The sequence below is a fragment of the Melitaea cinxia genome, chromosome 5 (genome assembly GCF_905220565.1).
Source record: "Melitaea cinxia chromosome 5, ilMelCinx1.1, whole genome shotgun sequence".
NCBI lineage: Eukaryota > Metazoa > Arthropoda > Insecta > Lepidoptera > Nymphalidae > Melitaea > Melitaea cinxia.
Window position 1 is genome coordinate 14,151,571 of NC_059398.1, and position 27,593 is coordinate 14,179,163.

A 27,593-nucleotide genomic window follows, 5' to 3' on the forward strand; every position below is an offset into this window, starting at 1 on the left:
GCAACTCAGACAATCGCCCAAATCAATCAAAAACATTTTGTTTTGCTAAATATAAATGTAAATATAAATATAAATAAGACATAATATAAGTATTACACAGATTCCGGGCAGGAATCGAACCCACAACCTCTGGACCAGAAATCAGGGTCACTGGAAAATGGGCCCAACGGGCTCGTCAAAATCATCAATAAAATAAATCTAATTCGTAACCTACTTATACTATAAAAGGTTATATTTTAAACATCGACACGTCTATAGGACATTAACCTGACATTCCTTGAATGTTAACTACGGCTGAGTAAGCTGTCGCCAGACATCTGATTTGCGACTCAAGTTCACGTAATGCATACCATTTATATTCTATCCCACTTTATCATTGGATTTCGTATAAATTTATGTAAATATAACTTATATATACCTGCTATTATTTGGCTAAGAAATAATATACTGGTACTAATATAACAAAAATGACAAGTTCATCAATTGAAACTGTGAGGGTCTTGTGCTAAACTGTGATCTCTTTTTTATGATTGAGATGTTTTACTATTGAATATTTATATTTATTTATTGATATAAATAAAAAATGAAATAAAAATGTATCTCTTGATGGAAATACTTATTTATTTATCAATGTATTCGACAGGTATTTTAGAATTGTGAGTGTAGTTCTGTACCTTTTACAACTAGGTCGACAAACAAGCATACCTACGGCTCACCTGATGGTAGCTTCATCTTCTGTAAGACCGAGGTACTTCCCCAGTCGGGCTGCTCCAGATTTTGAGCAGGATATATCCTACTACAGTTACTGTTACCTCAGTTGCTTTTGTTGTTGTATTTTTTTATTTTTGATAAATACATCTAAGCTGTGACAGGCTCAGATAGGAAAATATTTTACTGTAAATATGTTTCACATTCGCTGTATAATTTTAGCAAGTTAATAAATTTTAGGTCCAATGTATGTCTATACTGGATAATCGTGCAAGTTGCGCGAGTTGAAACCTAAAGAGGCATAACTTACTTCAGTCATGTCAATTAAGGCTGATTATTTAAATATTAAGCATAATATTTAAATACATCAGCCTAACAACTATAATAATATTTTGATAAATTTAAAGGCGAGAAGATGTCTTTTTTTTTTAAATATGAATATTAAAATAATATTTTTCAATTTAAGTGTGTTTTAATTTGTATTATTTTTTTTATCTTTGTTTCTCTTCAATGATTTTAAGGTTATTGTATATATTCTTTTTTTTTAATCAAAAGATAATAGATGTATCTTTAAACTTAAAAGATAAGAAATATATCTTTAATTTCAAATATTGTCCTTTAATTATACCGCAAATTTAAAGAAATAAAAAAAAATACATGGGTGTAACAGAAAAAAACTGTTATAAATTATAATTGTTTATTTAATAAACAACCTATTTATCCAACAACGTCATAACATTTCTGACTGGAAGAATTTTAAATACATATTCATTACTACATAAAATATAAACACAGCTTACAATTTAAATACAATCTAATATCACAGTTGTTATTTTCATAAGGCATAAAATTATACAACACAAGTTATGGCGTGCAAATAACTTTTCACCTAACAATCGTACTACACATACATTAATAATAACAGTGTGCGAGTCTCCCACGATTGGACAAAAGGTCGGTGACCTACATATTTCAAAATCAGACAAAGTTCACAGATCCATGGCTTCAAAAAACCCTTAAATTGAATAAATAGCATTTCTTTGGGCTCAGCAAAAATAGGAAATATGTAAAGTAACATAAGTAAATTTGGCATATTCCTGATATTTATATAATTTTTTTTAAATATTTTTTTTTGCATTGTTGTGTTGTATTATTTAACTGTGGTTTTACTTACATTGCTGATAGACGAGGCAATCTTGTAATTCCTATCATAATCAAGATTACGTACGTAGAAAATTTACTGAGCCTACAAATTAAATTCAATTTAGAAGAAATCAATATTGAAATAAGGAATACTTCATAAAATGCACGTCACTGAAGCAAACCTAGATTTCTTATACATTACACGTTATTTTATACATTTTTACAATAATATAATCGAATTAGATTTTTTAAAATATCATTAAAGATTGTTAAATTAATATCACAATCTGAATATTCACAACATAATTATAACATTTTTCACATTTTTTAATATTGAATTTGACAAACAATAATTATTGCACCTAATATATAGAAATGTATCATTTTTTATATATGTAAACGATGTATAGGAATGTTAAAATAAACTGTACGATTTTGATAAAATTCTACTTATTATAAAGTTAAAACTATTTCCTACGTTTGGTACTACCTAGGACAGAATTTAAAATGAGGAAAGAGAAAGCAATGCAGTGAAAGGAATCTGGAACAAACAAAAAAATGTCTATTAGCATAAATTCCTAAATTAAAATATACGTATCTTATAATATACATTTTATATAATATATGTTTATTGAGGAAAGTTGTAAACTACCTAAAGTTTCAAATTTCCACGCTACACTAAGCACAAGTTACTTTGGATCGTAGGTAGTAGTATGTAGTTTAAAAAGCTGCAAATGTCGCTGAAAACGATAACTTATGATAGAAAACTAAAACTTATAATTTAAGGATGCTTAGTATGCGTTAAATATAAAATATGTATGTTTCGTGATAAAATTTGATGTCTACAATTTATGAGTATATATTTATATGTATGAGTGCATATTTTTAATTATTGTAATTTATTACGATGTAATAAAGTAAAACAGATTACGAGTATGCTGATAAATGAACCATCAATCTTAATAAAAAAAAAAAACAAATTTAAAAGTAACTTTCATTTTAGACAATTTGTTGAACAAAGCAAAAAATTACACTTTTATACGAGATGACAGTATGAGTATCTATACTATATACGTATATAAAATTCGTACCTCGTTGGATCATATCTCGTGTCAAAACCAGGAACATTTATGACGTTCCAACCGTTCTTCGACTTCGAGTAACTGAAGGATATTTGATCCCGGAAAGTTTCCGGCAACAAAAGTTTCATTTGCTCCAAGTGGGAATGAAACTCAGGCACCCTAGTTAAATTTTTCTTCATAAGATGTTCTGGAAGAGAATTACGCACTTATATTCCGATTTCATTTCGAAGTTTGATAAAAGTAATAAAAAATACAATTATATTGAGTGAACATATTATTTCGTTAAAGTTGGATCGATGTGGGTATTTTGAAAAAAATATTTCTTGCCTAAATTTACAATAATAATGTTAAAATAAAAGATTACACCATTATTGATACTTAAAAATTCAAAAAATTTATAGAACTATAGGTAAATGGTATTAAGAGTTTTGTAACTTTTATCTCAAAAATATTTTAACATAAATAATAACACATCCATACCTATAATAAACCCCATTGAGACATCATCTGGCAACCGAATACCTTCGCAGACACTTATGAAGCGTCCACCACTAAAATAAAATAATATATTAATACTTATGAAAAACCTAGAAATCGTTATTCAAAATGATTAATAAATTATTTAACATACCTTGCAACAGGTAACATTTTTAAAGCTAAACTTCTACTGATGCAAAAGCCAGCACCCCCAGTCGCAAACCAGAAAGAAAATAGTAACTGTAACAAAATCGACAAAAGTAAATCCCATACGTGTTATAACATTTGAATTTTACCTTTATATAATGCTTATAGGAGGACAGCTCACAATTCACAATGATTCTTTAACGAGTTTTATTATAGTTTTATATATTAAGCGGGTGTATTTATAAAAGTATGTTTAGAAGAGCAACACGAAAGATCTTATGTAAAACAAAGGTTTTTATTGCGTAGAGATTTTTATTTATTTATTAAGTTTGCTATTGATAAGAGATCGGGATTATGATAATTTCAACCTTCTACAACTTACTCTTTAAGAATATTAAAACACCTTTAAATTAGATTTGAATATTCTACGTATTTTACAATATTAACAGACTTTATAATATTTAAGAAAACAGTTTTAACTTTATATAATAAAATTTCTTTTTTAAAAACATAAACGATCATTATTATAATTAATAGTCAAAATTATCATAATGGTGTATAAAATCAAGGCGGCTTAGCAATAAATTAAGCCGAAACTTGTAAAATTGTAAAATGTCACATAAATTCTACTTTGCTTAATGAAAATTTATTGTTTTTTAGTTCTTACTGATTGAATTTACCTTACTAGTAGGTTTCTTATATATTTTGACAGGTTCATATACAGACGTCCTTCCGAGATACCAGTCCTCTTGATGGTTGTAAGTTTGCAATATGCTGACCAAACGAGGAACATTCACGTAGTTGTCATCGTCGAAATGACAAAACCATCTGTTAGAAAAGGAAAGCATATGTTACTTTCAACTAAGAACGAAAGAGTAAACATTTTTACAAGATACATACATATGCACACATATGTTACAATATAATCCGTACATTTTCAGTTCAAAAAGAGGAATCGAACAGGAGGTAATAAGTGAGACATCGCATTCCACGCTCATTAAGAGGTAGAAATCGTATAAAAAATATCCATAAAATAACAACGTCATCTGCGTATCGTGCTTGATTACACGTCTATGGACTAAATACAAATTATACATAATATCTGGAGACTCGGTCCGCTCGCGACCGTGTATAATTATTCGTGCAGTATAATTTACTGATATTACGCCTTGCTTAAATAACGCTGCGCCCGCGCAACTCGAGACCGCATATTGCAAGATGGCGTACGACAAATGGCTTTACGATGCTAAATCATAACAAGTATCTGATTTCTGCGTATCAGGTTTATGTCCGAGAAATTAGTGTGGTCGAAGTATCTTATACTTTTTTTTTTACTGTGATTCTATGGAGAAGTTAGGGTTTTAAACATAAAATATGTATAACACTTTATGTCAACGCGTATGCCAAACACATATAAATACATAATTTTACTTCTAACCAAATTGATTTGTATTTGAAACGATTTGTGTAATTAAATGTTGTGAAAAGAAAAATCGTAAGGTTTATACTATAGTAAGTGATATTTACACATTTATAATTATATACTTAAATATATATTGGCTATTTATATTATTTGGCTAATATATAATTAATAAGTTTACTCCACTTAAATAAATATGACACTACAGTATTTATTTATCGTTTGTTCGACAAAATATTTAAATAACAAATTATGTAAACGATAAAAGAATAACGATTCAGTGATCGTATTCCCTGAGGGATTAATGTTGAATTCCTCTACGCTGCTCTGGTTCCAAATATATTTCACCTCTCGTAAATTGTTACAAAAACGTAGAGTATTTGGAAGTGTCGTGCCTTTGATTGTACCGCTCACGTTTTATAATCGGCTTTTGGACGTTACAATGAAAGTACATTAGAAATAGGGTCATTCATTTATCAAATATACATTTTAATCTTTCATCATCATCATCATCATTTCAACCTATTGCAGCCCACTGCTGGACATAGGCCTCCACAAGTTCGCGTCAAAAATGGCGCGAACTCATGTGTGTTGCCCATAGTCACCACGCTGGGCAGGCGGGTTGGTGACCACAGGGTTGGCTTTGTCGCACCTAAGACGCTACTGCTCGTCTTCGGCCTGTGTGTTTTAATCTTTACTAGAAATAAAATGAAATTCGTTCATTGTTTTAACACAAAAACAAGCTAAAAACAAGCTTAAAGCAGCCTGACACAACTACAATTTACAGTCACAGGACTGTCGATCTGTATTTTTTATGATAAATCGCCCGTGGTATTAATATAATTATAATGCATGTTTAACAAAAGGCATGGGCATTTTTAGCCGTTAAATAAAAAAAAAAAAAAAAAAAAAAAAAACTACAATTTACATTTTTGTAAAAACCAAATTCCATATTATTTTATCATAATAATGGTTGATTTTTCATACAACCTAATTTCGATTTTACGTTTACGACTAAGAGTTCTTTTGACATAAATATAATATAGTTTATAACACGAAAAAGCTTAACCTTCATCCATTTCCATCTCGTTAGTCAGAACGTCTATGGAGGTCAAATATTCATGGGTGGTGGTGTACGTTTCAAATTACCCACTGACAATACCTTGAAACAGATAAAGAAAAGATAGTGTCTTTTACCTATATACCTAATGTTTATGCGAAGCTTATATAAATAGTATTAAAATTGATGTTGGATGTGATCAAAATAACGATTATATTGGTGCCTTATCTAGTCACTTCAAGTGTTCTATAACTTATTATACAAGTTGGTTTACTCACCCGAGGTCGATAGAGACAAATGGCTTCTTCAAAGAACCGTTTGAATGCAAGTTCAGTTTTATTACTTTCATTTGTGCGAATTATCTTGGAGACAGGGTAAAAATATTTGTATCATTTTTATTCGTATATGTAATAATTTAAGTTTATTTGATATACTATTACTAAATATTTTAAATATTATTTTTTTACTTATTTACATAAGTGTAAAGCTGAAAATAGTAAAAAAGAACTTGATGTACTTGCCTAATCAAAAATTTTTAGATAACATTCGATTTTATATTTGAAAAAATAGCCTCCATAACTAAATAAATACTGTAAATACCTATTTTATTTCCACGGAAGTTAAATAACGGCGAACGAATTTCTTTTAAAAAAAAATATTTATTTATTAATTACAAGATGTTTACAGTTATAAATGTTCTACAAGACTAATCTTAAAATAATAATTAATTAAAACATTACATTTAAAACTTATGAACTAAATGCACTTTTGAATTGTCCCACGGAAACGCTTGGTCAGCAGCCATTGTTAGAACTTGAGCCGGTGGCGTCGATGGGTCGCGTAACTCCTCCCTCCTTAAGCTGGAAGCGCATTTTGCAGCTTCCTGTAGCGTCCTCGCTGCAACTGTTTTGTCTGACTGCAGGTTCCGCCGTCTTGTATGTTTTACTTCGGCTTTGCCTCCATAGGTATAATTTCCAGCATATAATTCCAGCGCAGATGATGTATATTCCGATGGTGGGCCAACTCGGGGTAGCCATCATAACTTGCCAATTAATGCCATCTTCGTTTGGGATGTCTTCTGCACGTTCCATCAACTCATGGATACTGTCCAGTGAGATGTCTTCGAGCTGAAGGTTATAATGTATCTTTTCTTCTGGTATGATTGGAGTACTTGGTAATGGAATGATTTCATCTATTGTTATTGTGTCAGAATTTGTTCTCAATATTTTATTTGATATTTCCAATTGACAGTCACTTGTGATGCTGACTATTTGAATCCCGGATATCCTTTTGTATGTTGTTTTTGAACTGCAATGAATTCTTAAAATTTCATCGTGTTGAAGAATTATCAGCCATTTGTTTTCTTCTATTTTCTGTATTTTCTGTTGCTTGAGATTCATTTTCGCTCTTGTACAGTTTGCTTTTTGATGTTTGATGAGTGATATAACGCAGTCTTCAGATTTATCTACGGGTTGAGTGTTCAGTGTCGCGCAGAGATGGGTATCTTGCGTGATCTTCTTGCAGCTGTCCTCCAGGTAAGAGTACTCCTCGCTACCCAGTACTAGGTATTTGGATTTGGGAATAATAGTTAAATTTTGCTTATCTGGGATGGAATAGATATGGAGAAGGTCAAAAACGTTTGGATCAACGGAGGGTATTTCCAGGATAAATGTTAATGCGTGCTCTGTGCTATAAGCTTTTACAATAATTGACTTTTCTATACTATGTATATTTTTGATGCTTATGCTATCTACTGCTTTAAATCTATTTGACTTTTGCATGTTCTGAATCTCATCTATTAAATTATGTGGAGCTATTATACTTGGGTGCATTATACCTATCTGAGCAAAAGTCATTGCATCTTCTAGAACTAAGAGCTTATTTAATAGGAACTCTAAACTAAAATTTATTTGAATGTATAAATCTAAAAAGTTCATATGATTAATTACTAAATTATTACTAATAGTGGCATTTTTCAGCAGGTTTACTAATTTTTCCTCATTTTCTTTAATAATTTGTATTTGTTTGCTAAATTCTTTAATTGTATTTTCCGCTAAAAATAAAGATTGTTTCTGAGAATTTTGAATTTTATAAACTGAATTTCGTAAGTTTGATATTTCATTTTCAAATTTAATCGCATCTTCGTAGTCTAAATTTCCTGTAATTGCTTTAACCACAGATCCTAACCCATTTATTATACCACGCCTAACTCTAGTTGAATGCGGTGCTATAAACATAATTTTCTTATTTATTAAACTTAAACTAGCTTCTATCTGGTTCTTGTATGTTTGATAACGTATATCCTTACTACCTAATAACGACCTATCCTCTGCATCTTTCGTGCTAACATATAGTGCTAGAATTTTTATAGTAACCTCATGAAGGTAAGTGATATTATAGACACAAGCCAGACTAAAAGTATCAATCTGTTTGAGAACTAGTCCTTGTTTAAGTAATAATATTCCATTTTCATTATTTACGGGATTAAGGGTCAAGTTGGCTGTTGCGAAGAGCACCCAGGCTCCTGCGATGAGGGTCCTGTAACAAGATGTGGTCTTCGTAAAAGCTTATAATGTACTCTAATAGATTTTGAATTGGGGTGGTTACCTATTATTTCAGCAACATTGTTGGGGTGAAGGTGAATTATTTTATACGGACCTTTGAAGACTGGTTTGGTTTTGTCATTGCGCGCAGTTTTGGCTACCTGTTTGTAAACTATTTCTCCTACCTTAAATGTGATCTCCTTGGCGGCCTGGTTACGTTTTTCTATTACCTGTTCTTTATTTTTGGACATGTGAGCTGCTAAACATTCTTGTACTGCTTCTGCGTTTTTGCGGTGCTTGATGACATAGTCCTGGTAAAACTCTTTAGGATAGAATAATTCCAAAGGATTTCGAGAAGCTGTGTGACCAAATAACAGTTCTCGTGGTGTATAACCCGTTACAGAGTGAATTGAGTTATTATAGGCAATTATAGCGTAATTCATTATTAAATTAATTGGGTCTTCTTTATTTGTCATTCTTTGTATTCTGATAATCTCACCTATAGTTGAATGGAATCGTTCTATGGGGGAGTTGGAATTCGGGTTGTATGGTGTTGTAAAGTGAATGTTAATGTCGTGAGATGCACATATTTCCTTAATAACTTCGTTATCGAATTTACTATCTGAATCGGTTGTTATTTTCAATGGTAAGCCTATGACAGAGAAAACTTGTATCAATGCTTCAGCGATATGTACACTGCTTGCAGCGTTTAGGGGCATAGCTTGTGCAAATTTTGAAAAATTATCTATTATTGTTAGAAAAGTTGCACCTCCTGTAGAATAGAGGTCCATAAACAGATGTTCAAGAGGTTTTGTTGGTGTCTGAGTCAAGTTCAAAGGGGGTCTGAGTGGATTTCTCTCGTACTTAGATTTTAAGCAAATATCACATTGATTAATAAATTTTTGAATCGAAAGCAACATATTAGACCAATGATAGTTTCTACGGAGTTGTTTAAATGTTTCTTGAATACCGCGATGCGTTGTTTTGCCTTCGTGGTATTTCTTTATTAATTCCTGTTGTTCTGTCTTATTTTCGACTAAGGTCACACGCGAGTTACACCTAATTAATTTTGGTCCTCTATCATTAAAAATAGTAGTGTAAACCCTTGCAAAGGCTGAATATAAACTTTCGTCGTAAAAATAGCAGTGAAAGATACGATCTGCTATAGTATGTTCTTTCAGAAATCTAATAATTTCAGACTCAGTGTTATTTATGGGGATAAATACGTCCTTGATAACAATTCTAGAGTTTGTCGACCTATTTTCTACTCTATATTCTGAACCGGGTGTAGACCTTATATGAAACTGTTTAAGTTGTCTGTCAATGGCGTCTGATAAGATTGGTATACCTCTATTTTCGTTGTCGGGTTGGGTATGATTAGTGGAGATCAGCTGGTCTTGGTCAACACTCATTTGTTCATTGTGAGTTTGCGTGTCACTTTCTCTTTGATTTTGTTCGTGAATGTTGTCAGTATTGTCAGTCGCATTGTCAATGTCAGTGTTTTGAGCTTCCCTACGTACATAGTCAAAAATTCGATTGATTATTTCATCGTCATCGTTGTCGTCAAGGTTTACGGCTAATGAATCAACACTTTTATGGAAAATTTTAACTCTAGATAATGCATCTGCGTTCGTGTTTTGACTACCCTTTTTATATACTACTTTGTAATCATACTCTGCAAGTTTAAGTCTCCAACGAGTTAATTTTGAATTTGGGTCTTTCAAGGACATTAACCATGATAAAGGTCTATGGTCAGTGTAGATGGTGAACTTCCTACCATATAAATACGGCCTGAAGTACTTAATGGCCCAGATTATAGCTAATAATTCTTTCTCTATGGTTGAATAACGATTTTCTGTATCTGATAGTGTCCTAGATGCGTAAGCAACAGGTTTATCAGATCCTACGTTTCCTTGCGATAAGACTGCTCCTATGGCTATATCAGAGGCATCAGTTGTCAGAATAAATGGTTTTTCAAAGTCTGGGTATTGTAAGATGGGGGAATTTGTTAAAATTTGCTTACATTTGTCTACTGCGTCTATAAATTCTGGTGTATGTATTACTTTAGCGTTTTTCTTTAAACATGCTGTTAATGGTTTGGTTAATTTCGCGAAGTCCTTGATGAATTTACGATAGTAACCTACTAAACCTAGGAAAGACTTAATATCCTTTTGATTACATGGTATAGGGAAATTTAATACGGCTTTGATTTTATCTTTGTTAGGCTTAAGTCCCTGGTCCGTGAGTTCATGACCTAAGAAATTAACTTGTTTTTGTAAAAATTCGGATTTATCTAATTGAATCTTTAAATTGTGGACTTTGAAACGATCGAAAACTTGTTTTAATTTAATAATATGGTCTTGTAAAGACGTGGATACTATGATGACGTCATCTAAATAGGTAAAAACGTTATCTAAACCTCTTAAAATGTGATCCATAAGACGTTGAAAAGTACTAGGGGCATTTTTCAAGCCAAAGGGCATTCGTAAAAATTCATAATGACCTCTTTCTGTTGTAAAGGCAGTCTTTTCAATGTCGTTAGGGTGCATCTCAATTTGATGATAGCCACTCGCGAGGTCGAGGGTAGTAAAATATTGTGCTCGTCCTAGTCTGTCTAATATGTCGTTTATGTTAGGAAGGGGGTATTTGTCCTCTACAATCCTGTCATTCAGTCGTCTATAGTCAATAACAAGTCTCCACTTAACCTTTCCAGAGGCGTCTGGTTTTTTAGGGACTATGTGTACTGGGCAAGACCATGGGGATATGCTTTCTCTAATGATTCCTTGTTTTAAAAGGTTGTCGACTTGGTTCTGAATTTCTTTACGCTGTTGAGGGGCCTGTCTGTAACTTCTAACGAAAATAGGAGTCTGGTCAGTAAGTCTTAGTTCGTGTTTTACGGTATGGGTGAAGGACAGTGGAATTTTGTCTGAATGAAAAATTTCTCTATAATTATAACAAAGTCTAACTATTTCTCGCTTTTCCTCGTCGTTCATATGCTCAGTACGTATTTTATTCAGGTTTTGTTTTAATTCATGGTCAAAATTTTCTTGAATATTTAAATTATTCAGATTACAGACGCCTTCCAAGTTATTTACTACATTTTCGGGTACAGATTCAAGAGCTACCTGGGTATTATTGGTGACAATTTTCTTTTCATTGCTAAAATTAATTATGGATGTCTTAAAAATGCCATTTTTAACTGTAACTAGGGCTGTTGGCGATTTAAGATCTTTATCCCAGTAAAACTCATCACAAATATATTGACCATCAGTATAGTTTGTTTTGACAATAATTAATTTTTCACATTTAGGTTCAACTTTAACTTTTTTAACTGGATAATCTGTATATATAGGTATTTCACAAGTAGGAGATATCAATAATTTATTGTTTAAGTCAATTGTACAGCCTAATTCTTTCAACAAATCTATTCCTATTATTCCTATATACTTCGGATCAACATCGAACACTAAAAACTTATGAGACTTATCGGTATTAAATTGAGAGGGTAAAGGTAAATATGCAACATAGTCATGTTTAGTAGTAGCGTGTGCGGTTTTCACTAAAAACGGTTCATATTGTATGCAATGTTCAAAACTAGTTCCTATTAATGCTTTAGGTGATATCATGCAGTTAGTTGCTCCTGTGTCTAATAAGAATTTACCCTTAAACTCTGGGAGGTCGATGTATGGTAGATGGGACTTACCTTGTCTTTTTATCTCAACAGTGTTTAACTGTGATCTTCGTTTTCCTTGTCCTCGGGAAAATCCTGGTGGTTTGTCTGATCTGAGGACGTATCTGCGTAATCTTGGTCAGAAAATTGTGTGGTAAAGTACTCACCTTGTTCGCAATATGGGTCGTCGTTATCTTGGTCGAAGTCTGGCTCGTTACTTGTGTAGAAAAATTCTTCCTGACCCAACTGAGGTCTAGGTGGTTTATTTACTGACCTCATTGTAACATCTGAGATATTTTGTGGCTGGTTAACTTGTTGATGTGGCATATTCTGTTGCTGTCTGAAGTTTCCAGAATTCCTAAAGTTTCCAGAATTCCTAAAATTACCAGAACTTTGGGGTGTAAAATTACCTGCAACTTGCTTGTTTTTCCACGGTGACACGGGCTGTACCCACTGTGGTCTCTGTTGTGGTCCAACATTATCGAAGAACCTATGTTTGGGTATATTACTAAACCTAAACGGCAGGCTAGTCTGACTTATGGGCATATTAGGTCTAGGCATCTCTTTTGGTTTGGCTTGTATAGGAGGTGAATGAAAATTATTAAATTTATTATGCGCTAATCGTGCCTCCTCTTGTCTAGCTGTTATTATCGCTACCTCCAGGGTCGTAGGTTGTGAAATACGCACCCCGATCGAGACATGAAATTCAAGGTTATTGATGTATTGGTCGATTACCATATTTTCGTAATACGATTTATCACTGTGCCTACCTACCGAGTTTAACGTATCTAATATATCTCTAAGACGTTTGCCGAAAGCCTCCGCGTCTTCATTTTTATTACGACGGACACGCGTTAGCTCCTGCATTACTTGAATCTCATTACGCGGCTCTCCTAACCTACGTATTAATGCTGCTTTAATGCTATCCCACGTATCGAGTGACTCTTCGTAGGCCACGGCATCTATCGCGGTTCCGCTTAGCCTACTTTTAATGAGAGAGATAAGTGGCGGACTTACTCTAGCAGGTGCATCGAGCATACACAGTATATTCTCTACCTCTCTTATATAATAATTAAGTATTTTTGGATTACCATCATACCTGGGCATAACATCCCTTACAAATTTAAAATTATGTATGTCTGAACTATTCATATTGAATAGTAAAAAGAAATCGAGTAAAATTAGTAAACTACTTGTTTACGATTAGCGATAGCGTTGGCGTTACGCTAACTATAACTACGTATAGCACAAAATATTCTATTATTAAATTTATTATCTAATGCGATTCTAGCATAAAGACAAAAATTATTTAAGTCTGACACAAATTATATTATTATTAAATTAATTGTCTAATGCGATTTAAGCATAAGAACAAAAAATATTTAAGTATTACACAAAATATATTATTATTAAACTAATTGTCTAATCGCGATTATAGCACAAAGACAATCACATATAACACAATACTCGTATGCATAAATATAATATAACGACATGAGATATAGCACAGGATACTGGGTAAACGATTCGTACTTACCCAAGGATTCTCTGCATCTCTTGCCGGGCCTTGTAGAACAGCAGGACTCCCAATTTGCCAGGACTCCCGCAGGATATCGCCGTTCGTAGGTTCTTCTATAGCGGATCGCGAAAATAACGATAGATATCGTTCACTCTATTCGGAGAGTTTTATTCGAAGTTCGAGTGTCGCGATCCTACCGACTGCGCCAGTTAAATAACGGCGAACGAATTTCTTTTAAAAAAAAATATTTATTTATTAATTACAAGATGTTTACAGTTATAAATGTTCTACAAGACTAATCTTAAAATAATAATTAATTAAAACATTACATTTAAAACTTATGAACTAAATGCACTTTTGAATTGTCCCACGGAAACGCTTGGTCAGCAGCCATTGTTAGAACTTGAGCCGGTGGCGTCGATGGGTCGCGTAACTCGGAATAAGATATTTTTTAAAGTAGTTAAATTTTTTATTAATACCTTCAAAATTTAATAATTTTTCATTAAATATTGGACACGATGTAACATGAAAACTTATATTCAATGCAAAGAACACAATGCTTGTACAAACAAGCACATTTAAGTTTTAAGAGTTCTGCATATAGTTCACATTTGTGGGAGATATTTTAAAAATAATTAAATATTTTATTATAGACCTTTTCAAACGTTTAATGAAAATTGTAAATTGACCATTAATTAAATTATTTTATTAATTTTATAAAATGATGCGAAATGCTTAAAAACGGTTTATCACAGTTTGTGCCATCCACCATTACATGCTTTTTATTAGCTTCATCTGTATGTTTGTAAGTGACTCCTTTGGACTTCATTTTGACCCACTTCAAACGTTCAGATTTCATTTACACTTTGTAGACTTATGAGGACTGATGAAAATACACTAATTTGATAATATTATTCCTTTTCAGTTTGGGTTATTTATAAAAGCGTGTTTTTTAGTTTTTTTTTAAACTATTATTTATTGTATTTTTTAATTATATTTTAATTTTGGTTGTTTGTTATTATGACAGTCATCGTAACACAGTTGTAAAATTTTCAAAATGATAAAATTAAATATTTTAATGAAATCCGAAGTGAGGTGGTTTATTTATTTGAAGCAGAAATATTTCTTGTACACGCACTGGGCGGCATAGGAGCTAGATCAAAAAAAAGCGCGTAACAAGACTGTTCCTCGACACATTTTGTTGTAGTACACAAACATATGTTTTATTTACTACAAACCAATTACATAACATTACTGTGACTGAAAATTATGATATATATCTTAACTATTGTTTGTTTTGTAATAAATAATAAGCAAATAATATTTATTTCTAAAATTAAAAAATAATATTTAATAAAATTAGATTTATACAGTTTCCTAAATTTCTATTGCTTTTTTTGTTTATTTTATTTATTTATTCCATGTACAACGTTGTGATTTTTACATATACCCCTTACTCTTTACATTAAACCATTATAATACCTATATTAATAAATACATTCTATTAGTAATTATTATTATTTTAATTTAAATCTGTTAAACTGATATTTTACAATATAAAAAAATACTGTACAGCAAACCACCAAAAAGCAAAAGGAACTTTGTTCCGACCGGGGGAGTTATATAAATAAATTAAGGTGTTTGACGACTTTTATATAATTAGTTTAATTTCTATGTATTTTGTTATTTAAAAACTATTGAGTATTGATTTGAAATCACTCTTTTTAAAATCAATTTCATAGAATTGCCTCAACGTTGATGAAAAAACCTAAAAATTATCTTTTCTATAGGATAATGTGTTTTGCTTCTGATCTTACTGTTGACTTTTGTATACCTCAAAGCACACAATAATATTCACTTGAAGCACTCATTAAACAGGATCCCATGGGAACAAACAAAACCAAAAAATAAAGAATAACATCGATTTGTGGTTTTTGTAAAAGCGTGAAAATTATTGTGAGCCCAAAATAATATTGGTCTTGCTCTTAAATATCCATTAACTTATGTTGTATTTTTTTAAGCTGATTCGAGATTACGTTTATCAAACAATGTTATGGACCGTATTCCCTTAGGGCCATTGAACTGTTGATATCTGAGTAAATTTTACAGGTAGGTTCTACAGGTAGGTAGTTATGGATTCATAATGGCAGTGACAGAACTCGATAAAAAGCGTTCTATTTTATTAAAGTTAAAAAGTGACCTTTTCAATGTTTAAAACAAACACTGACGCACTAAATATACATGCGTAAAAAATCGTAAAACTGACAAAATTGATGTACGAATTGGGTTCTGTCGATTTTAAATTTCGAAGAACGATTGAGTTCGTTATTTTTTATCACACTAGACAGGAAGTTTTAATTTTATGTGTTTCTAATCTTAATGGATAAATATTGATGGAGAATTTCGATAATTTTGTTTTATATTTTAAAATAGTGATAAATAAACGTGTTCGAAGGTATAGGAACCAGTGTGATACAATCTTAACTAATTAGCTTCAAAGATATAGTGCTTATTTATGATTGAAATTAATACAAACTATAAGCCTTATCGAGAGTAGCATAAAAAAAAAAAAAAATCCGCAGTTCATAGGCGAGTATTGGCGAGGGCGTTTTTATTGATTAAAAATAATATTCTAAATAGTAACGCCACAGTTGTCCAGATTAATTTTAGGATGATTAAAAAAATCAAGTTTATCTAATGTATCTTGCTATTTTATAAGCTAATTAACTGTTACTAAAAATCAAATGTTTTTTAGTATATTAGAAAAGTAATCGCGAAAAAGTTGCCTGAAAAGTCCTGGCCAGGCTGTATTTAATTCGAAATTGGAAAAAATATATTTTTATTTTAAAATGTTACGAATACTACGAGTTTAAGGAATAAATTTATTACCTACCGACAGTAGCGGTAGAAAGTGTAAACGCTGGGTTGTTTATTATTTATATATATAAACAGATCTATCAATATATATTGTTTTAGTTACTTTCGCCCACATGTTTAATAATAAAATCTTACATCTAAATGAGAGCTGTTTTATTGTAAATGTTGCCTGCTAAAAGTTTGGTTTGAATGGCGGTTGCCAAATATAATATAGCCTGGTTAAAGAATTTTTCACTCTTTTTCTTTCGAAATTTATCTTTGACATACTAAAGAAGATAATTTTTGACTTGATTACTATTTAACTTTAATTGAAATTTATTAAAGATCTTATTTATTTTATACTATTAAAACTAAATATAGCGACATTGATAATAAATACGAGTGAACTGCAAACCAGATAGAAAGTCTGTTGATTGCTTTGTGTCGTGACATATAACGACCATTATCGCTTTCAAACAATAGCCCATGTATATTATTTATCCACAAGCTTCCACAAACAGAAGTTAAGAGCGTCTTGTTTTTAAAAGCAAAAAACTTCTCAGCACCAGTTTAAACCGTCTGCATATTTGAATAAATCACAGAGACGGTATTGATTTTAAACCAACAATGTTTAAACAAAAAAATGTATTTGTCTACAAACTTTCACAGTATAAACATTTATATAATAAAGTATATACAAAATCTATATGTATGAATATAATACATAACTTCCGCACGATTGCACGAAATTGGATATTTTTGTGTTCATCATTGCCAGGAATAGGAAAGATGTCGATAAATTCACGAAAAAATATACATGTACGGAATTTGCCACATCAGAAGTGAGTAAAATATAAATAAACTACTTTGGTTCTTATTTTTTAATATTTTAATAGTAAAAATCAAAGAACGTAATTAAGTAACGTTGATCACGCCTCGCATTATCGTAATTTATTGTATTCCACACCTATGCTATAATTAACATTGATTAATTACACATCGTAGCGACATATTAACGAAGTATAAATTACTTTATAATTGCTGAGAAGTGTTTTTTTCAAAAGTGACATGATGAGAAATTAGAATGCGCTGAGTTGTAACAAGACTATAAGATCAAACAAAAATAAATTAAGGACATTATTTAAAGTTTTTATTTGAAATAAAAAAAATATTTTGATAAGTTTTGAAATATATTACGTAATAATAATATTAACATATACATTGCCATAAATAAATTAGTCATATAATATTAGTGTAAACAATATTTTTAATTAACGCGTCAAGGTAAATTATTATTACTTTTTATAATAATAATTTGTTACTTTTTATAATAATAATTTGAAACTTACAGATATCGTAGTATACTGTGATAGTATAAGGAGTCCAATATCATATTTTTATCAGTGTAAAATATTTATAAGCGCAAAAGTTTGTGGCAATTAAGTTACTTACTTTGTACCGCTTTCCAGAAAATGGTCATATTCCACTGACATTTTGCAGCAGAGGTGTTTTCGCTGATGCGACGCCGAGCACTTCGTGTTTACCATGTGGCCGTCTGACAACAAGACAATTATAATTCCAACTTTGATACATTAGCAATAGGGCTCAAATTTAAACGCAAACTCTGTTATGAAACATTTAGCTCGATTGCTGTTATTCCGATTTCAGATTTGATATTTTCAAAGTTTGATGGCACCGAGTATGTAACCGAATGTGCAGAGATACGACTAAGTTATGAAAAGTTTAGGTTAATATATGAGCTTCAACTTATTTTCCAAATAAAGTATTCGATATTTTCATTCCATTTTCAATAGATTTTTTTACGAGTTAGCTAGGATAAAAAACTTTTTATGTGCGAATTTTTATGTGATTCACTTCAACTTTTAGGTACTTTTGGGTACTGGGTTAAAAAGAATTGATTATTTATATACAAACACTTACTTGTTTGATTTTGTAATTGTTGGTTATCGATGTCCGTAAAGAACCATGTCTGAAACAAAACAAAAAAATAGTTATTAGTTTCTTTAAAATTCACTATAAAATAGAAAATAATATACCTAATATAGATAACAATTTTTTTTCAAACAAATTATTATCAAACATTAATTAACTAGTGATTTTTAACAATTTATATACGGATAATTTAATAAGTAATGTTTAAGTATCTACTCGTATTTTTTTATCCAAAATAACGTTTGGTATTGAACTATTCTCGTGTATTGTAATGATATTATAATGTTTACGAAACGGAAAATAATAACAGCAATTTCCTATACTTATAGAATTATTCATACTAATTTTCTTTTAATCATTTACAATCATGTTTTTAAATGTTTTCGTAGAAACTTTGATAAAGATTTATACGTACACAATAAAAAGTTTCATGTTCTAGAATCTAGATTATTACAGAATAATATTAAAATTAAAAAAAAAAAAAAAAAAAAACATGGTAAGTCTTGTCGGTGAGTCTTATCGATTTCACGTATAAAGTCATAGCTTTATAATAAATTATAATAAGCGTCTCATATTAAATTAGTAGGATTTATTTTTACGTTTGGAAATACACAACACACAAGCTGAAACACCCATACCACAACAAACGAGAACATGAGCAGGGATCGAACCCATGACCGCCGGTGCAACAGCTAATATAAATTAACTAGCATTAACGCGCCATCAAAATAGTATAACGTGAATGAAAAGATACTTGAATGAATTTATGTATATTTCAAAATAATGTAAAGGATTTTTTTTGTCATGTATTTCCTAACTATATACGATAAAATACTACAAAAATCAAATAATTATAATTAATCGTGATTTATATATAAAAATGAATGTTGCTAAGCGCATAACTCGAGAATGGCTCAACCAATTCGACCAATTTTTTTTTGTAAGTTTCTTAAGGCCCACGGAAGGTTTTAATTAATATATCTAATATGTAAAATTCTCGTGTCGCGGTGTTTGTAGTTAAACTCCTCCGAATCGGTTTGCCCGATTCTTATAAAATTTTGTGTGCATATTGGGTAGGTAATCGAACAACATCTATTTTTCAACCTCCTAAATGTTAAGGGTAGTCCGTCCCTCATTTTTTTTTTAATTGATAGATAAATTATTTATGTTTTATTTTATTATGATTTGGCGTTGAAAAATACGTACAATCCTAAATTTTAACCCTTCACTACCAACCCCTATTTTTAGATAGCGTTTAGCGGCAAGACAACGTTTGCCGAGTCAGCTAGTAGGTATATATATATATTATTATCTTTTGACAGAATGAAGTCTGTCCGGGCAGCTAGTAATATTATAAATGCGGGAGAGATATTGATAAATGTACATTATTCCTTAACCGTAGAAATATATTACTGGGTAAAACTAAATAAACGAAGAGCCAGAATTAAATACAGACTATTGTTTATTTGGAAATTCCCACGAAATTGGAAAGGGGGAACAACTAGAAATTTAATATTTGGTACGCTTTAATAAGGCACCCTCGCTCTATCACTCCATAAAAAAATGACTATGAGAGTAGGTAATTAGGTACCGCTCGTGGCTTAGAATACGACATTTTATAGGCTACAAGCCATTATCCCCCTTATAAATCAGTAGTAGGTGCCTTTTACTTTTTGGTATATATGAGATTCAATCAATGTTAAAATATTGAGTATTTTTTAACAGTAATTGTCACATTCGTGTTTTACTTGGGCAATAATAGCTAAAATATATTTTTAACGTTTTTTAACTCTTGTTGTCAGTTATCATTAACGTCGATACGGGAAAAACCGTGCCGTTTCCGGCTAGTCATCAATTACGTATTCAAGCACTCAGCCTGTAACATCCCACTGCTGGGCGTCCATGGCTCCGTGTAGGAGAAGAATTAGAGCCTTATCTATCTCACTGCTCCACTGCGGGTTGGCGGATATGTTCTCTACAACCGGGACCGACGGCTTAACATGCTCTCCGAGGCACGGTGGGGTGAACCACAAGGATAGACGTCCAAACCGGAAAGAAATATTTGTACAGATCAAATATTAATCCCGATTGGGAATCAAACCCGCAAACCGTAGGTGTTTTAGGGGACTACTAGCACCACTACACCAGAGCGTTTGTAGTCATCAATTATTATTAGCAGTAGAGTAAAATTAGTTTTTTTTTGAACAACGTATTTTTTTTTATTTTTTTTTTATACACAATACACACATGGTCGTCTGTTCCTAAAGTAAGCAACTTAATGCTTGTGTTATAGGTAACAACCGACTGGTATATAGCTACATATATTTTTTTTTTGATAAACATACTTATAAATAATACATATATAAACATATAAATAAATATTTATATTACACCCAGACTCGGGGTGGGAATCGAACCCACAACCCTCGGAGCAGAAAGCAGGGTCACTACAAACTGCGCCAACGGGATAGTCAAAAATTTTGAATGATATTAGAAAACTAATATTATCTATTAAATTTATAATTTTATTTCATCATTCTCAATAAATGGAATGTGATTCTGGAATCAATTTACAATGGTTGACAGAAATAACAAATAAAGCTTCGGCGGAAGAAATCTCTCACTTGAATAGGCACGTTTCTCATAATATACCATAAAGTAATAATTTGTATGTTGTTGTTGTTTGCAATAGGTATAAATTTTTATTAAGCTAAACACCCATTATGTATAGGAACGTTATATAATGCTATTGTACCTTCCATATAATTTTTTCCTAACAATTCCCTATGTTTTTTTAATAGTATGCGTGATTGTCGACGGATATGCACAGCGGTTTGCTCATGTATTACTTTTGTTCGTATGCATGCATGCGTGACTGTGGGAATGTTTAGCGAATCATACAAGTTGATAATATTCATTTAGCAAAGCTATTTGAAAAAATATTCTAAACATTTTATTTTTACGATTATGTTTCAAATATACAAAGTATAGAAGGAAAATACGATTACTACAAGCGAGAGAAACAATAAAAGTTAGGGTGATTCGCAAGAATTCTTAACTTTTAAAGTTCTTAATAGTTCATCTAGCATTCGCTTTCCAGTCACGAAAGCAAACTAATGATAATATTAGCAAGCTGTACAGTATATCGTAGATAAAATACTCAGAATACATTAGTTCGAATAAATATAAACAGAGATTGAGTTCTTGGAACTTAACAGGTTAGATAATAAAATTAATGGTTGAGATAACACTGAGGAAATATGTTCAACGGAAACGGGACCTGTCAACTGACGCTTTGGTTTCGTGTTATTCAATGAGCACACGCAGTTACTGAGCATATCAAAGGTGTCTTATGTATTATTTTGTTATCAAGCTGTGCGCTATTGTTAACAAGTTACAATATCGTATCTAAAATTCTGTACGTGAAAATATATCACTGAACGTTCAATAAATAAGCATTATTTCTCTAAGCTTCACATAAATCTAAATCGATAAGAGCTCGACTTTAATACAAAAAGGGTGAAAGCAAGGCAACAAGCCGGTCACGTGGCGGGCGCGCGCCTTCGTGCCACGCGCTGCGCAAGCGCAGGGTCCGTGTAGAATAGTTATTTATGTTGGTCCTTCGAGCTGGATTAACGGGCGATTATGCACGCTCCAGATTCAGGAAACGAATCAAACGGGCGTTTCTATTTGACCTCAGACTGCGCTCCATTGTTAGATTAAAACTGTTAATTTAAAATATATTCAAATAGAAGCTGTATTGAACATAAATAAACCACAAATTAAAAATTTGTGTTTGATCAAATTAACATGAAAAATAACTTCATTGTTTCGTAAAGACTTTTAAAATGTTGATTTGTCGTTGAATAAATAATGCATTAATGGTGATGTATACATATAACGAACGAATAAATGTTTTAAAAACAAAACCAGATCCTTTTAAGATTAAGATATAAATTTTCATAAATAAATAATGAGGATTTTGTGTTCGTACAGAGACACGAATGGGCGCAGTTGTTGGTCTCCTTCAGAGCTAATAAAATAAAATTGAGTTTGAATTCATTAAATGAGATACGATTAAGAACGTAGGCTCCAGCAGTGAAATAAATGCAGCGGATGAACATTTATCTAAAATAAGTTTGTTTCGGTGCCGCTTAGAACGCCTATTCGGGGATGATTTTTTTTAAATTTATTCAGTAAAAGACGTTTCAACTAGGGAATTGACGATACGAAACACTTTTATGTAGAAGATGATATTGTTGCGGGTCGTCCAAATCTAAGTGTAATTAGGTAAGTAAGTAAATTTTCAATACGTATAATTAAATTACTTTAACATCGAGCGAGAGTATTCTTTTAATCAGTATCTTTAAATTGACATTTTATTAAAAATATATTGTGAAAGGTCTTGTATTGAACGTGTATACTTTAAATATCAGGTATTACGAAGAATACGTTATGGCAGATGTTTCTCAGATGTTGTATGTGTCCGCGAACGTCGGGACAGGTTTATCTTGCTTGGACAAGATTATAAAGATAAAAGATAAAATTAAGATGTTTTAAGCAAATTCTCAGCATCATGGCTAACCTTTAAATAAATCTCACTACATATTTTACATATGACATCAATAACTAGAATAGTAGCTATTATTTAGATTAAATATGTCTGCATATTTATTTTATGGTAACATTCCTAACATTTTAAAGGTATTAAAAGCTAAAATTTTTAAATTTAATTAAGAAGTGATGGTTCTAAAATACACATTATATATGTATGAATCGTGGTTTTATTTAAAATATGATATTGTTTAAGCTTCCAACTATCTATAGTAAGTTTTATTGAAAGTTAATATAAATATGATCCAATTATTTTATCTCTAAAGCTAAACATATTTTGAATAAGTTTTCAACGTATAAATTGATGACTCTCGTCGTTACTTCATTACTCTGCTATTAACTACTATTATAAATATTTAATTCATCATCATTCCAGCCTATTGCAGTCCACTGCTGGACATAGGCCTCCACAAGTTCGCGACAAAAATGCGTGAACTCATGTGTGTTGCCCATAGTCACCACGCTGGGCAGGCGGGTTGGTGACCGCAGGGCTGGCCTTGTCGCACCTAAGACGCTGCTGCCCGTCTTCGGCCTGTGTGTTTAAAAGCCAGCGGTTAGATGGTTATCCCGCCATCGGTCGGCTTCTTAAGCTCCAAGGTGGTAGTGGAACTTTGTTATCCCATAGTCGCCTCTTACGACACCCACGGGAAGAGAGGGGGTGGCTATATTCTTTGGTGCCGTAGCCACACAGCAATAAATATTTAATAACATTTTAAAATATTTACTAACAAAACATAATATTTAATAACATTTTAAAATATTATAAATTTGTTTTATCTAATATTCATATTCTTTAGCTCGTTAAATATACTTTTCTTAATAGCCTCATAAAACATTAGTTTAAATACGAAATTTTTACTAAACGAATTTACATAATACTAATAACACCATTAGATAACGTTGTGGTCTTGGTTAGGATTTTTGAAGTAAAACTTCTTAACGCACGCTTGACTTGGGGAGTAAGCTGGCGAATGCGTGACGAGAGTGTTACGAAAACAGTGATCGAGCGATGCGAACGGAAATTGAGAGGGGATATAAGTTAGTGAATATAGAAAGTTTTACTTCAGTCTTAGCTTAGGATGAGGTTACTCAGTTCGACCATATATATATATATATATATATATATATATATATATATATATATATATATATATTTAACCGACTTCCAAAAAAGGAGGAGGTTCTCAATTCGACTGTATTTTTTTTATGTATGTTACATCAGATCTTTTGACCGGGTGGACCGATTTCGACAATTTTTTTTAAACGAAAGGTGGTGTGTGTCAATTGTGCCTATTTAAATTTATTTGAGATCTAACAACTACTTTTCGAGTTATATCTAATAATGCGTTTTTACTTGACGCTTTTTTCGTCGACCTACGTTGTATTATACCGTATAACTTTCTACTGGATGTACCGATTTTGATATTTTTTTTTTGTTGGAAAGGAGATATCCCTAGTTTGAAAAAAAAACTATTGCCATTTCTATATAATCGTATAATACTTACATATTTAAAAATATATATGTTAACATTTATACATATAACATTCTTAAAATTATTACTGTTTCATAAATATTTGTTTCATTATCTCTAACAAGTTCGAAAAACCAATTAATTATATTTTTTAACCACCTTCAAAAGAGGAGGAGGTTACTCAATTCCACCGCGTATATATTTTTATCATGTATGTTTGAGGATAACTTTGTTGTTTATGAACCGATTTTGATAATTCTTTTTTGTTGGATAGGAGATATATCAAGAATGGTGCCGTGATAAGGAAACCGGGATCTGATGATGGGATCCCAGAGAAATCGAGGGGGACCGTCGGATATCGTAATGACGACTAGTACATTTGTTAATTTTTTTCGTTTACTTACGTTGTATTGTCGATGTAATTGAAATCGGTTTTTTTTTTCGTTTGCTAGCAAACATAATTATAAATTTATTTGTTTATGTAATTATAAATCATTGTGCCAGTATAAATATAACATAAAGATAAACTAATAAAAAAATATATATAATATAAACTAATAATAATTGTGTTTGACAAGATATTAATTTTTTGCTTAAATCTACAAATAGATTGTTTGAAAAATGGAAATTTCAAATACTTAAACGTTGTAAAATATATCTTTGTGAAAAATAGCACTGGTATACTGAAATAAATATGAAAAAATATATACATATGACAGATATTAATTAGCAGAATAGAAATGATAAACAAAAGCTAATTCTGTTAAGTAAATGATACGAATATTAACGTAAAATCCGACCCCAGATGTGTGATACTAAGTTTTAACAAACATACATAACGTTTAGACAAACATGTACAAAGTGTAAAATTATAATTGTAAAGACCAAAGTACTAAATTGTCTCGTATCATACAGCACGTGTTTGCACTAATTGTATACAGCTGTGTTCTTTAATTTTAAGATTTAAGTGATATTTTGTATACATATTTTTATACTTTTGACTTTAGGAGTTCTTTGTTTGTATCGTTGATTTTACACAGCTTTTAAAATATTATTTATAGTGTTGAAAAGCTCTTCGGCTAGGCTTTAGATTTGGCTTTAGATTAGGAAGCGTCATTTTGAAGTTAGATAGGTTAGGGTTTTTTTTTGTAACGAAATTATGCCGATAAACGATCAAATTTTGATTTAAATTCTTAATCTAAAGCCTTACCAAGCTCTTCTTTTAACTTGATATCAGATAGAAGACAGAAGAGCTTTGTTTACTTATATTGTTAATTTTTTTTTTGTCAAAATCAAAATTCTTTTTCAAATTCTTTATTCAAATAGAAAGTTCGTCAAAAGCACCTTTGAGTCAGTATTTTACACTAGCGGTCACCCAGTGGTCCAAATTCGACCATAAATAATTTAAATTATAAGTTTAAACATATTAGTTATTATTTTGACATTCAGCAAAGACAAACAATATTAATCTATAGTTACCTATCTATTCTCAATTTGATTGACGCGTGTGTGTCAAATATATGGTAGCGTGTGTAATGCTTTTTTTTTTATTGATTTTAATGTATTTTTGGGCATAATTAAAAAATGTGCATAATTAGTATTCTGCACTCCTTCTCTATAGGTATAAACTATAAATGTGCGAAATTTCGTACTCCTCCGTCAGCACAATTTACGTAAAAAGGGGTACAAAGTTTTTGCTTCACGTATTAATATGTAGATATTATATTTAGTATATTAATATTTAAGAAAATAATTATGGCTAATGTGAATCTGCTACCAGTTTTAAATTGAATTCGGAAAAGAAGGATCACCGAAAACTCTGCATTTACCCTTTAAAAAAAAACTAATGTGCCTTAGACCACGCGATTGAAGTAATACTTCTGCACAATAGTCCTGCACCGTGTCTTAGATATACGAAACGTAACTGGCTATGAGAGAAAGAGAGAAAGAAAATGTGTGCTCGCATCCTTCTTTCTTGCTCCGTTCGCCTCAACCGATCACACTTTTCGTAACGCACTCGTCACGTATTCACCAGGTTGCTCCCCAAGTTAAGCGTGAGTAAAGAATTTTTACTTCAAAAAAACTGCCAGTTCCTTACAGGTATTTAAAACCAATTACAAACACACCTGTTTTTTCGCCAGTTGAAACCATGTCTTCAGCAATATCGGCAGTCTTGTTTGTTGATAATGTTTTGTTGTTTTCACACTAATAAAAATATCATCCAAAGTTATATTTTTACTTTGACCACTGTCCAGAGTTGTTGCTTTTGTCACAGGTTCGATAGATAAATCGCCTACTTGCACTGACCGACTTTCTTGGAAGTTGAAATTCACTCCGCCTTGATAAACAAGCAAACTGCTGTACCCCAAAGCTATCAAGAGGGCCGCAGCTTTGATTATCCTACGCCCACCCATGCCAAAGCCGGTTGGCGCCACAGCGCCGATAAACTTGGCTAAGTCTTGGCACCTTGTCACTCATCTGTTGCACTTTATTTATCAAAACACTATTCACAGTCCGCTCATAAGCACCGTTGCGTCCACAGGGAACGGTTACAAACTAAATAAAAATGTAGCACAGGCGGTAAACACGCCCGCGCCTCCTCGCAACCCCACCACGTGTTGTGAGCGAGAGGTCCGATGGCTCTGTTACGGTTACTCATGTTAGGCCTACCTGCGCGTGCGCCTGTCCGCCGACTGTGCAACCGCCGGCAGCGACACTCGTGTCAATGGCTCACGTAATTGTGCCTTCAACGATGGATGCGTCTATACAATGTATAGTTCGCGTCATGTAAAAAGAACGCTGGCCTTGAAGCTGCGCAGAAGCGATTTATCGGTCTATTTGGTGGTACGGGGTAGGGGGACGGGAGTGTTTATCACTGTCGCATGCTTGCCGGTGTGCTATTGGTTGACAGCGGTTGACAGTTCGACGT

At 31.8% G+C, this 27,593-nt stretch overlaps 2 protein-coding genes across 2 annotated transcripts; both read right to left on the reverse strand.

The window, feature by feature from the left end:
• Positions 1–1,391: 1,391 nt before the first annotated feature.
• LOC123653662 (fringe glycosyltransferase) lies at positions 1,392–27,226 on the reverse strand. Its single transcript, XM_045589656.1, is given in 9 exon segments — positions 1,392–2,392; positions 2,943–3,120; positions 3,414–3,484; positions 3,565–3,650; positions 4,238–4,385; positions 18,078–18,180; positions 18,567–18,615; positions 26,791–27,096; positions 27,098–27,226. Coding segments are annotated over 9 exon segments (1,041 nt in total). The 5' UTR covers positions 27,143–27,226; the 3' UTR covers positions 1,392–2,337.
• On the reverse strand, positions 6,682–13,804 carry LOC123653661. The gene is made up of 2 exons (XM_045589655.1): positions 13,788–13,804; positions 6,682–8,575 (listed from the first exon to the last, which is right to left on the reverse strand). The coding sequence occupies exons 1-2, from the start codon at positions 13,802–13,804 to the stop codon at positions 6,832–6,834; spliced, it is 1,761 nt and encodes a 586-aa protein (XP_045445611.1). The 3' UTR covers positions 6,682–6,831.
• Positions 27,227–27,593: the final 367 nt, after the last annotated feature.